Source organism: Mustela nigripes, chromosome 4, assembly GCF_022355385.1.
Source record: "Mustela nigripes isolate SB6536 chromosome 4, MUSNIG.SB6536, whole genome shotgun sequence".
NCBI classification, from domain to species: domain Eukaryota; kingdom Metazoa; phylum Chordata; class Mammalia; order Carnivora; family Mustelidae; genus Mustela; species Mustela nigripes.
The window spans coordinates 165,238,422-165,251,597 of NC_081560.1; the positions used below are offsets into that span (position 1 = coordinate 165,238,422).

Here is a 13,176-nt window from a genome sequence, read left to right on the forward strand (position 1 = left end):
GTTCTTTAGTACTGCTGAGTAGTAGTCCACGGTGTGGATGAGCCAGTTTATTTATTTGCTCACCAGCTGAAGGACATTTGGAACGCTTGATGCTGAAAACATTGCCTTATAGATCTTTGTGTATACATACGGTTTTCCTTCCTCTAAGGTAAATACCTAGGAGTGCAATTTCTGGATCCTATGATAAGTGTGTGTTTAAATTTGAAAGAAACTACAGGCTGTTTCCCAAAGTGGCATTTTGGGAGTTCACAAATGCAAACCATTTTGTATTTCCACTGCTGGAATGTATGAGAGTCCCATTTTTCCTTTTTTCCACATCCTTGATAATACTTGGTATTGTCAGCTTTTTAAGAATCATAGCCATTTGAGTCGGTGTGTAGTGGTTGTAGTTTTAATTTGCATCTGTGATAATTAATAGTGTAGAACATCTTTTTATTTGCTTTTCTTTTATGCAGTATCTTTTCATATCTTGTCCTCATTCATTTATTGAGTTGTCTGTGTAAGTTTTAAAAACCGACTTATTGAGATAAAATCGACATAAAATATAGAGGACATATTTTAAGTGTACAACTCAATAAATACTGATATGTGTACATACCAGTTAAACCATCTACTTCAACCAAGATAATGAACATATCTTCATGCCCCCTCTGTAATTTCTCCTTCCAATCCCACCCCATTTTCTGCTACTCCGATCCCCAGGTAACCACTGATCTGCCTTTTGATTAGGTGGTACTTTCTAGGTTTTATAAACAGAATCATACAGTATGGTATTTACTCTTTTTTGTCTTATCTCTTTTCACTAAGCTTAATTATTTTGAGATTCACCCATGTTGTTGATTTATATCAATAGTTCATTGCTTTTTAAAAATTGCTGAGTAGGTACTTTACTGTATGGTTATACTGTATTTTGTTTATTCTTTTGCCAGTTGATGAAAACTTGGGTTGTTTCCAGTTTGGGGCTATTATAAATAAAGTTTTTATAAACATTTGTGTGCAGTGAAATGAACATACGCTTTCATTTCTCTGGGGTAATTGATAAGAACAGAATAGTTTAAGTAATATGTTGTATATGTTTTGTATTTTTTAAAACTGCCTATTTTCCAAAACGGTTTTATCATGTGACAGTGCATGAGAGTTCCAGTTACTCCACATGCCCCAATACTTAGTACAGTGTTTTTGAGTCATTCTAATAGTGTGTTGTGATATCTCATTGTGATTTTAATTTGCATATACCTAATGTTAATAATGTACAGCATCATCTCATGCATTTATTTGCCATCTGTGTATCTACTTTGGTGAAGTATCTGTTCGAATCTTTTGCTATTTTTTTTTTAAGATTTTATTCATTCATTTGACAGACAGAGATCGCAGGTAGGCAGAGAGGCAGGCAGAGAGAGAGGAGGAAGCAGACTCCCCACTCCCTGCTGAGCAGAAAGCCCAATGAGGGGCTCAATCCCAGGACCCTGAGATCATGACCTGAGGTGAAGGCAGAGGCTTAACCCACTGAGCCACCCAGGCACTCCTGCTAATTTTTTTAATTGGTTGGGTTTCTTACTGAGTTTTAAGATTTCTATCATATATTCAGGATAATATAAGTCCTTTCTGAGATTGGTGATTCACAAATATATTCTCCCAGTCCATGTTTTGTTTTTCATTCTTTTAAGAATACCTTTTGGAAATTCTTAATTTTTGTTAAGTCCAGTGTATTAGCTTTTTCTGTTATGGATTGTGTCATTTGCAGTTATATCTAAAAAAAAATCTTTACCAAATCCAGAGTTGCGAAGATCTTCCCCTGTGTTTTCTTCTAGAATTTTTATAGTTTTAGGCTTTATATTTTGGTCTGTGATTCATTTTGAGTCCATTTTTATAGATGGTACAGGTATGGATCAAAGTTATATGGATATCCAATATTCCAGCACTGTTTATTCAAAAGACTATCTTTTTTCGTCTGAATTGCCTTCTGTAGCTTTGTCAAAAATCAATTGACTATATTATGTGGGTCTACTTATGGACCTATTCAGGTCCATTGATCTTTTTGTCTGTCATGATGCCAGTATCGTACTTTCTTGGTTACTGCAACTTTTTATTAATTCCCGAAGTGTACATCCTTTAACTTCGTTCCTTTTCAAAGTTTTTTGGGTCCTTTGAATTTTCTTGTGAATTTTAGAATCTGCCAATTTTAACAACCAAAAAAATAATAATAATAAAATAAAATATGAGATTTTCACTGGATTTGGTGGATCTAGAACAGTTTGGAGAGAAATAACTTCTTAACAACACTGCCTTTTGGTCCATGAACAAAGACATTAAAAACAAATGGAGCGTTTTTGTTTAGGTCTTTAAATTTCTCAACAATGTTTTATAGCCTTCAGTGTAAAGGTCTGACACATCTTTTGTCATATTTATCACTAAATATTTCATATTTTTAGTGCTGTTATAAATGATATTTTAATTTGGGGGTATTTAAAATTTTTAATTTCTGATCTGTGCATTACAAGCATATAGAAATACACTTGCTACTTCTTTTGCAATATGTGTACCTTTCATTTCCCTTGTTTCGTTGTACTGACTTAAGACCTTCAGTACAATGTTCAAGAGAATTGGTAAGAGTGGTTGTCCTTATCTTGGGGAAAAGATGCTTGGTCTTTCACCATTTTCATGCACACGTATATAGATACATGTTAGCTGTAGATTTTTTGTAGATACCCATTATCAGGGGATTATGAAGTTTCTTTGTATTCCTTGATTGTTGAGAATCTTTATTAGGAATGGATTTTGTTAACTAACTGCTTTTATGTACGCCCAAATGTTAAAACCCAATTTTATGTCTCTTTGGATCCCATGAACATTAAAAAGAATAGTAATCAAGGAATACTATGAACAACTCTGTGCCCCCAAATTTGATAACGTAGATGAAATATCAATTCCTTGAAAGATACAATCTTCTATAATTCACATAGGAAGAAATAGACAATCTGAATTGGACTATACCTATTAAAGATATTGAATCAATAATTAATAACTTTACAAAACAGCACCAGGCCCAGATGGGCTCACTGGTGAATTCTACCAAGAGTTTAAGGAAGAAATTATACCAATTCTTCACATCTTTTACGGAAGATAGAAGCAGAGTGAATACTTCCTGACTCATTCTGTGAGGCCAGCATTAACCTCATACCAAAAGCAAGCAAAGGTATTAAAAGTACAGATCAGTATGTCTCATGAACACAGGTGCTCATCTCTGAGCACATTTACTTCTTGTAAAGAATGTAAAATGCTGCAACTCTATGGAAAGCAGTATGGGGTTTCTCAAAATATTAAAGGTAGAGTTATGCTATGATCCAGCACCCTCAATTCTGAGTGTATATCCCAAAGAACTGAAAGCAGGATCTCAAAGTAGTATTTCCACTCCTATATTCATATCAGTATTATTCACAGTAGCCAAGAGGTGGAAGCAACCCAAGTGTTCATCAGCAGATAAATGAATTAGAATATATGTACAATAGAATATTATTCAGCCTTAAGAAGGGAAATACTGTCACATACTCCAACATGGATAATACTTGAGGACATTATTTTAAGTGAAACAGATGAGTCACAAAAGACAAATACCTTAGTATTCCACTTAGAAGAAGTAAGTAAAGGGTACAGTGGTCAAATCCAAAAAGTAGAATGGTGGTTGCCAGGGGTTGTGGGCGAGAGAAATAGGGAGTTGTTGTTAAATGGGTATAGAGTTTCAGTTTTGCAAGATGAAAAAGTTATAGAGATTGATTGTATAGCAGTGGGAATGTACTTAACAACACTGAACTATACAACATTAACAATAGATAAAATGGTAAATTTTATGTGGTTTTTACCATGATACAAATTAAAATATTTTTTAAAATAAGGTAATAGGCAAACACAATTGTATAACTAATAAAAGTTTATTAGGCAGGATTTTTTGGTAATATTTTAAACACTTTGCTTAAAATCTAAGTGTTGTCTTGTCACGGTCCTTATATTTAGTGATTTCACAGTAAAGAAAATACCCAGACTTAATTAAAAGGTAGCAATATGCCAGGAAAATGAAGTAACTCTTTTAAAAAATCCTCATCGATGGGGCGCCCGAGTGGCTCAGTCGGTTAAGCGTCTGCCTTTGGCCCAGGTCATGATGCCAGGGTCCTGGGATCGAGCCCCACATCAGGCTCTCTGCTCAGCAGGGAGCCTGCTTCTCCCTCTCTGTCTCCCACTCCCCCTGCTTGTGTTCTGTTCCCTCTCTCGCTGTGTCTCTGTTAAATAAATAAAATCTTTAAAAAAAAAATCCTCATCAGAAAAAAAAAAAAATCCTCATCAAAATATTAGCAAAATGAATCCAGTGATGTTTAGTGTATATATGTGCATACACCATGACCCAAGTGGTATTTATTCCAGGTATACAGAACTTGTTTAATATTCAAAAATTCAACTGTATAATCCATCTTATCAAAAAGCTAAAGAAGAAAAATCACATTGTTATGTCAGTACATGCAGAAAAGACATTTGGCAAAATCCAGTGCCTATTTATGATAAAAACTCTTCAACAAGCTAGAATAGAGGAGGTACTTCCTCAGCTTCATACAGAAAAATGCAAATTGAAACCTCCAGTAACATACCAAAATGTTTAAAATTAAAAAGATTGATAGTAGCAGTTGGTTGGTGAAGATGTGGAGCAACTGGAACTCTTGATACCTTGCTGGTGAGAGTATAAATTGGCACAACTTTCATAAAACTGAAAAAAAATAAAACTGTTTCCCTGTTCATGCTTAAACTAAACATATACCTGCTCCATCTGTGGCCCCACAGCACTACTAGGTGAAATGAGAGCATATATCCTTCAAAAAACATGAAGATAAATGTTCACAGCAGATTCACTAAATAGCCAAAACTACAGTCAACCCCGTATGTCTACCACAGGAGAAAAGATTAAATGTATTTTCATTTAGTAGAATGGCAACCAGTAATTTTACAAAAGAACATTACATGCAGTAACAAAGAGGTATTTTGCACTGTTGAGTAAGAGAAACCAGGCACAAAAGAAGACATGCTATATGAGTGTATTTATATGAAATTCAGGAACAGAAAAAATGAATTGATGCTGAAAGCATTGGGGTGAAGGTAAATTTGAGAAGTAAGGAGCATGGGAGCAATTTTCAGGATGCTGGAAATACTCCACATCTTGAACAAGGTGGTAATTAATGCCAGTGTGCACTAGAGCAGGCTTGAACCTTGCTTATGAGAGACAGTTCTCAAATTTTCATGAGTTTTGCAAGTTGGTTGGTCTTACATGGATAGTTTGAGATTAGCCACTGTAGCAGTTTTTACGCCATAAAAATGTATGAATGCATTTTACAAATTGGGGAGAATTAGTTGATAAACATTTAGCAGCACACCTCGTATTACTGGTCATCAGTCTTGGCCTCTGATTTTAAAGGAATCTAACAGATACAGAAAGAAGGTAAGGCCAGGGAGGTACTGAGGAATGTTCTCATTCAGCCTAAACTAAGGAGAGTTAGCAGTAAGAAACCAGCATACTCTTTGTCATGGCTCAGCTCTAGTGAACGTAACTTTGATTGTACAAAGTCAACTGCCCAGTGTTTTGACTTTTTCCATTTTGCCCTTAATCCAGATTGCTTTTTCTCTGTGTTCTTGAAACAGCTAAATATTAGAGATTATCGTCATTCACATAGTCTTTCCATAGACTTCTTTGACATGTTGCTGAATCTGTGTCCTTTTGATTTTGAGTAGTTCAAAAGTTTTTGTTTCTGCTGCTTTAGGAGCATTCTGGAAGAGTTTTCCGACTCCAGTTTGATGAATTCCAGATTGTCAGTAGTTCACATGATGACACAATCCTCATCTGGGACTTCCTAAATGATCCAGCTGCCCAAGCTGAACCCCCCCGCTCCCCTTCTCGAACATACACCTATATCTCCAGATAAATAATCATACAGTGACCTCATATTTGCCCAGGTATGAAAAAAAATTGTGTACATAGCACTGTGGGTAGGAGATGAAATATTGTCTATTGCTAGCTCATGGAGCCTTCTCATACCCTTTATCTCCAATTCCTGTAAAGCAGGTGAAGCAACAGCTTGAGGCAGGGCTGGGGCTGCACATTGGACACTGCCTTTCATCAAGGTAGCTAGCCTCAGTTCTAGATGATTCTTGATCTAGATTTAGATGATCCTTATGTAGTAGAATGAATCATTTCTTCCCCAGTTATCTAATAGGATTATTAAGAAAATAAAATGAGATTTGAATCAGTTTCAAAGCTAAGAGTAAGCTATAAGGCCCATGACTTTGTAGTTCGCAGATCAAACCAGTTCCTGTAACAGAGAGCCTTTAAACCAAGTAAATAATGTGGAGGTAGAAAAATTTTTTGTGACATCGCTTAGATGATTTCTCACAGCTCTGCCTTGTCAATGTCATTGCATTATAAAACATGGCTTTTTTATCCTTATCCCCACCCACCCCACAAAAAAAAGACCTTGAAGGTCGCTCTGAAGTTGGTGACAACTCCTTGTATTCTCCCACTTAAGTCTCCAACCTCCCTCTGAGGCAGGAGAACATCCTACATTTCATCTTTATCTATGTGATGATATATTCAGATCACACCCAGTGTCAAGTAGTTCAGATCCATCAAGTAGGTCATCACTGGGTTGGGGAAACTGCACTAGTGGGGAATGTTGCTGTCGTTATGGTTTCTTATTTCCCAGACTTGCCTTAGTTCTGTGGCAGAGGTACAGATTTAGTACACTTTTTGCACGTCTTTCTGCAGTGGTTCTAAAGGGGGTGGTCCATGACCTGCTGGACTCACTTCAGCGCTCACTGTTCTCACAGAGAACACACTGCTTCCTGTCCCTCAGCCGGGTCATACAGGGAGGCTCAGGTGAGAATCCTAGATATGTGTCCCTGGGCAAGCAACTTCCAAAGCCTTAAATTCCGTCTTAGTAAGATGGGCTGCAGTCCCTGCCTCACAAAGCTGTTGTGAGGATTGCATTGAAATGTCATATTCTTATGTCAGAATTCTTAGAGCCTAGCACAGAACAAGCCCTCAGTAAAAAGTGGTCATCGTTAGTAATACCGTAATCATCACGCACCTGTCCCCTCCTTTGGCAGATGAGATTATTATGGCATTTCGCTATATTTAATATTTTTCCTGGCTCTCTGTTTGTGTCTCCTTTCTCCTCTTTACCCCTGAAACAAAAACATTCCCTCAGAGTGTATCTCAGACTTTTTTTCCATATCAAAGCTTCCTTTTTGGGGTGCTTTTTGTCTTCCTGAGGCTTCAGCTCTTGTCTTAACGTAGGTGACCCTCAAACTTGTATCTCTAGTCCTAACCTCTGTCTTTATCTCCAGGCCACAATACAGCCACCACCTATACATCCGTCCTTGACGTTCTGAAGAGTGTGTCTGGTGCACACTTCCAACACTCAGACTTTCCCCTCGTCCACTCTGCCAGGGCCCTCTGCCAAGTGGCCAGACAGCTTCATCCAGCTGCCCCACTTCTGCTGGTGGCACAACTGTGCTTCTGGCCACTGAAGGCCAGCACCTCAGAGCTAGCCTCACCTGCTCCACCATTACAGAGAGCAGGTGAGATCTTGGCAACCCATCAGAGTGACTCTTAATCTCAAGATGTCAGAGTCACTCTGCATGGGCGCTGCAGCCCTGAGCATGTCCGTGAGCCCCACCGTGTCCCCAGGCAGGCTCTGCAGCCCTTGACAGAAGCTCCTGCTTGGTGTGGGCAGGGAGCAGGTGTTAGGAAGGACCTCTGAGCCTTTCTCCCAATTGACAGCTAAAATTCTTCTCCTCTTAGAACAAGTGAGAAATGTAGGGAAAGGGACTAATGACTCTGTGCTCTGTTTTCACACAGGACTCATTAAAGTTGCGGTATTTAACATATCTGCCAATACCAGGATGAGCAACAACAGTAACAATCAAACTACTACCCATTTCCCCGGACTAGCCGAGGAGTGGGGCTCTGAGACTCCTGTTGGGACACAGTTGGTCTGCAGTCGGCCCAGGATGGTCTGCTCAGCACAGCTGACTGCTTCCATGCTGCTATCAGAAGATGTCTTTTATCTTTTGTGAATGATTGGAACTTTTAAACCTCACCTCACCTCCCCTCCTCTCCTCTCTGCACCTGTTTTTCCTCATTTGGTTCCAGACAAAGATGACTTATAAATATATTTAGTGTTTTGCCAGAATCTCTCTTGCTTTGCTGTTAAGCAGAAGAACTAGTTTCCCTATACCTTCTGTGAGATCCAACTTCTAGGGGACAGGGGGTACAACTTCAAGCCAGACAGCACCCAGTTTATCCCTGTGAACTCCAGGAACGCCCAGCACCTGGCAGGACCAGCCATGCCCCACTGTGCTTAGGAGAAGACAGCTGTCGTATGGCCTTTGGGGCGAAAAAGCAAGAAAAACAATACACAACTGGAAGATCTGGGCCTCTTGCCTTTCATCTCATTCTGTTTCTGTCCCTCCTCCCCTTTCTCCCACTCTCCTTCAACCTGTTTCTCTGCTGCATCTGCGAAGAAAGCCTATGAAGAGAGGTTCTCAGTTAACATGAGGCAAATCAGCGAGAAAATGGCCACACTCGGAGGAGTTAAATGCTGTCCAGTCAAAATTTCAAACCCAGGCTTTTGCTGCAAGTGACCCTGTGTGGCAGCAGTGGGTTCTTAGAAGGTACTCTCATCATATTTGCAACTCTTCTCTCTCTCCTTCTAACAACACCCCCCTACAAAAAAGGTGGGGGCAGGGGCAGAAATTGCCTGGGCTCCATCAATGGCCACATCTTTTCTGGACTCAGCAGTCTCCTCGATTCCATGTAGAGTGTGGAAAGGAGTTGCTGATTGCATTTCCTCTCATTAACAATTAGATGTGTAATAAAAAGCATTGTACTTCATTTTAAATCACTGGTAAGGCTCAGCCTCAAGAAAGATTTGAAATGGCCAGAGCCAGTCCTGGGTGCATTCTGCATAATAGTTCACATCTCTGACTTGCTCATCAGGGTCTCTGGGCACCCAGCTCCTGTGTCTTTGCCAAGACCATGATCAGAGTAGCTGAAGAGGTGGTCAGAGATAAAAGTGGATTTCTCTCTCATTTAGAACAGTAAATATCGTCTCTCAGAAAGCAAGCTAATCGCCTCAACCTTGCACTGCAGAACCTTCCTCCTGCTTTTCCCAAACCCGGTATTTACAAAAGGGCAAAGCTGCCAGAAAGAGGATCAGGGTGAAGTTTGGCACACAGGGTTTACTAATGGGGCAGAAACTGCCTTTTCGTTCCTTTTCTTTCTCCTCTGGCCTTATTTAACTCTCCACTCTCCCCAGCCAATAAAATTTCTCTGGAAGTTGGTAAGCAACATAAACAAGTGGACCTCAGCAAGGGCCAGGCCACCCTGGCCACTTAAAAGGCAGCTGTATGAGCATCGGGCAGGGCGCACGCATGTGCCTCCCCAACTCGGGAACACAGGGAATACTACCAGCATGGGCTGTGCCAGCTTGTTTCCCGGGAGAGACATGACACTGCACCAGCCCTCTAGTGTGGCTTGGGCACACCCATCACAGGTCCAGAGCCACACTGGCGTGTCTAGCTTCCCTCGGAAGCTGAGCAGTCAGTCAGGCCTGTTGTTTCTGTTCCTAAGCAAAGCAGTTGAGTGAAAGAAAAGCCTGCTTTTAATCAGCTGCTGTAAAAACATCAGAATGGAAGCCAGTTGCAGATGACCTCAAAGCCAGACCACCTTTAGTTCAGCAAGGGGGAGAGGGAGAGAAAGCCATCTTCACCTTTCCCTTCGGATTTGACTGAATGTTGTTACTCTGTATTGAGAGGCAAGTTGTGCATATGTGTTTTTCCTTTCCCAGATTACATTCAGAAAATGTTTCGCAGTGTGATATGTCATTGCCTGGGAAATACTTCCTGAGTATAATTCCTTTCCCAACCACCCAAATGCTACAGAGAAATGTTTTCTATTTAGCTGTCCTCAGAGTTCCTTGTCTATTGTGTTGATTGACTTTTTGGCTTTTTGATTGGTTAAGGATTTTGCTACAGGTGAGGCAGAGGGCTGTCCGCCCTGAGTAATATACAGGTCAGGCATTAAAGAGGCATGGATTTCAAGCTGTTTGAAAATGTTGTCCAATAGCCATAACTTTACTAGCCCTTTTGTTATATGCTGCTATTTAAAAGTGGGAGCTGTTGAATATTCATTGGTGCCCGGGGTTTTGCTCTCCCATCTAGGTTCAGTTGAAGGTAGATTATTTCTAAGATTGTTTTGAAGCCTGTCCAGTACATCATAAATGAGATCAAGGGTGGACCCCACAGTCTGGAGCCATTAGCTCCGTCGAGCATGTTCTCCAAGTTGTCCTTTGCTGCTGATGGAAATGGGAATGAAGTTAAGTGGTCTGAAAAACTGAGTCAGTCACATTTCTCAGCTCTGGGGGTCATTTACCAGTTCATTGTAGAAGAAATAATCAGGTAAGTAGAAGTTCATTTCCAGAGAAGGTAAACCCCACTTACCATCTCTGCATGATTTCGGTGGGAATTGATTATCACTAATCCCCAACTGGGCTAGAATAAATGTAAAGTTTGACCTTTTTAAAAAGAAAAGAGAAACAAAGTCTCAATACATTGAAAGGAATGGTAGAAAAGGAGCTGAAGGAGTCTCTTGGCTCTGAAATGGCATGTCTCCATTGTAGACGAGTCTCTTCTCACTAAAATTCCTGTGTGGGCCTGAAAGAGGTGTTTCTTAAGGATGGGAGGAAGCCCCTTCAAAGGCGGACACACAGCGAGCGCGCGCATGCGCCTGCACCCGGGAGCGCTCTGGGCACGCGGGAGCTCTCCGGTCACACCGGGGCTGCTCGGACAAAACCAGCATGCCTTGCTGCATGTGTGTTTATCTTCACTGCTGAGAACATCCTTTTCCTTTCTTATGGGCAGTTTGAAAGTGGACATGAATTATGAATGGAGGCCTTTTACACTTGTCCCTTGGCAAAATTTTTTCTGGCGACTCTTCACCAGAAACTTCAGAGACAGGACTCCCTGGAACTCTTTTGACAAGTAATAAAGTCTGGCCCTCATAACTTGTTTCTGAACTGGGGGGGAAAAAAAAAAAAAAAAAAAAAAAACCCTGGGACCCCTAAATCATTCTGTTTTCTGCTTGAGTAAGAAGAAGCCTTTTTATTTTTCTTTTGTAAAGTCATAAGCTGAAGAGAAGAAATATGCCACTCTTCTCCTCTGCCATCTCCTGGTACCATTGGTTGGAACAGCTGTGGTTGGTCTACTCCTTACATAGCGTTTGATTGTATCTGGAAGCCAAGGCCTTGGGGTGGGAAAGGGGGGATATTGGAAATAATTAAGGTGGTTATTTTCTTTCCTAGAAGTAGATTAGATACCTTGGTATTGTTGACCTTCTTGGCATCTTCCATTTATTTTAGATGATAATATCTTCCTGGCTGATGTGTGAGCAGTCCAAACTAGAATAGTGCAGGCATGAGAGCCTAGGCTGCAGGCTTAATTCTGGAGGAATCCAAAGGTACTTCCTGGTAGAAAAAGTGATGCTTAGATACCCACCACCTGTGACCATCACACACTCTGCTGATCAGGTTCACCAGACGACTTTAATCTACATTTCTGATCTTCCCTATTTAGATGAGCTGAACAGACTTTTCCAAGAGCTGGAGAACATGAAAAGGTGCCCTTGCTTCTCCTTGCCTTCCTCTTTTCCCTTCTAGAATAACTCTTACTTGTAACCAGCACACCCAAAGCCTGCAGGCTGAGTTCATCTCCCTGGGCTTCATACAGCTGATCACTGAAAGATCATTGGCTCAACATAATCAGTGCCAGAAAGATAGCCATCTCTTAGAGTAATAAAGCTGAGTTTTGCTTCTGCTATTTTTATCTGTAGTTCATTTGTGACTTCACAATACTTGGAACTAAGGAGAGAAACCAAAAAAGCACAATTATGGGTGCCTGATTTCCGGTGGAATTTAGTGCATTGATATCTGGAAACCTCTTCTGTTGGAAGTTGAGTACGTGTGATCTAAAATTTCCTGGAGGCAGATGACCTCTAAAACGTGTTCTTCAGCCCACCCAGCTCTTAGCTCGTGGTTGGCTACGTGTGTATTTAAGGATCAGTGTGGAAAATGGCATTATAAAGTGTCCCTTCCCCTCTTTCCAGTTCTCTTCTTGGACACTGAGGGAAAAGACCAACAAGGGAGGGTGAGACCTTTGGGTACCAAGGAAACTAACACTTTCCCAAATCAGTGATCACCCAAGCCCACCCAGACTGTTGTGAGGGATGTTCGCTGGACTCCAGCTATGGGGCAGGCCTGGCAATGAGAGAGAGCTTCCCTGAGAGCATTTAGTTGGCTCAGCCTTCTGTTCTCTAGACTCTAGTACTGACTGCTTTGACTTTTGTGGTTATGTTATCGTGATGTGTAGTCAAGGTACCAATATGTTCACAACCTAGGATCATGGTAAAATAGTGTGTTCTGTTTTTTTTTTTTTTTTAACTGTTCAGAAAAAAATAACAAATTACAAATACAAGATTAAAGAGTTTTCTAAGTGTCTTGTCTCTTTGCCCCAACATCAAGAGGACAATGAATCTCAATATATAAATTGAGGGAGTGAACCTTCTAAGATAATCTGACATGAGAAAACATTTAGAGAAGTCAGGGCCAAATGGTGTGGAAAAGTGTGGGGCCCCTAGCAGACAATTAATGTTGCATGTTGAATTAAATCAAAGCCAAAATGATGTCTAATTTGGGAACTGGTCACTATCGCCTCAGCGTGGCACAACCCAGCCAGGCCCCAGAACTTCGATTTTCCTCTGCCTCCTCAGTGACTGAGAAGATGGGTTACCCCTGCATCCCATTTGATCAGTTTCTGGAAAGGTGAGCTCATATTTAGGAAAAATTTCCAGGGAAAGAAACTCCACCAAGCTACAAAAATTAAGGGAGCTGGGCACCTGGATGGCTCAGTAGGTAGAGCTTGCAGCTCTTGATCTCAGGGTTTTAAGATGGAACCTCATGTTGGGTGTACAGATTAGTTAAAAATAAAATCATTAGGGTTTTGTTTTTTTTTTTTTTTTTAACGAAGGGTGCGTTGACCATCTGAGGGAAAACACTGCTACTCGAGTAAACCCACCCCCTTCCCTCC

At 40.6% G+C, this 13,176-nt stretch overlaps 1 protein-coding gene across 6 annotated transcripts in view; it reads left to right on the plus strand.

Annotated features, from left to right (window-relative positions):
• BTRC (beta-transducin repeat containing E3 ubiquitin protein ligase) overlaps positions 1–12,576 on the plus strand; it is a 185,753-nt gene extending 173,177 nt beyond the window's left edge. For 5 of the 6 annotated variants that reach the window (XM_059398384.1, XM_059398386.1, XM_059398387.1 and 2 more), the window contains 2 exons: positions 5,799–5,991; positions 7,895–12,576. In XM_059398384.1, the coding sequence (XP_059254367.1) occupies positions 5,799–5,960 (162 nt within the window). In that variant the 3' untranslated portion in view covers positions 5,961–5,991; positions 7,895–12,576. The remainder of the gene's footprint in view (positions 1–5,798; positions 5,992–7,894) is intronic. The other variant, XM_059398388.1, reaches the window with a different exon arrangement.
• Positions 12,577–13,176: the final 600 nt, after the last annotated feature.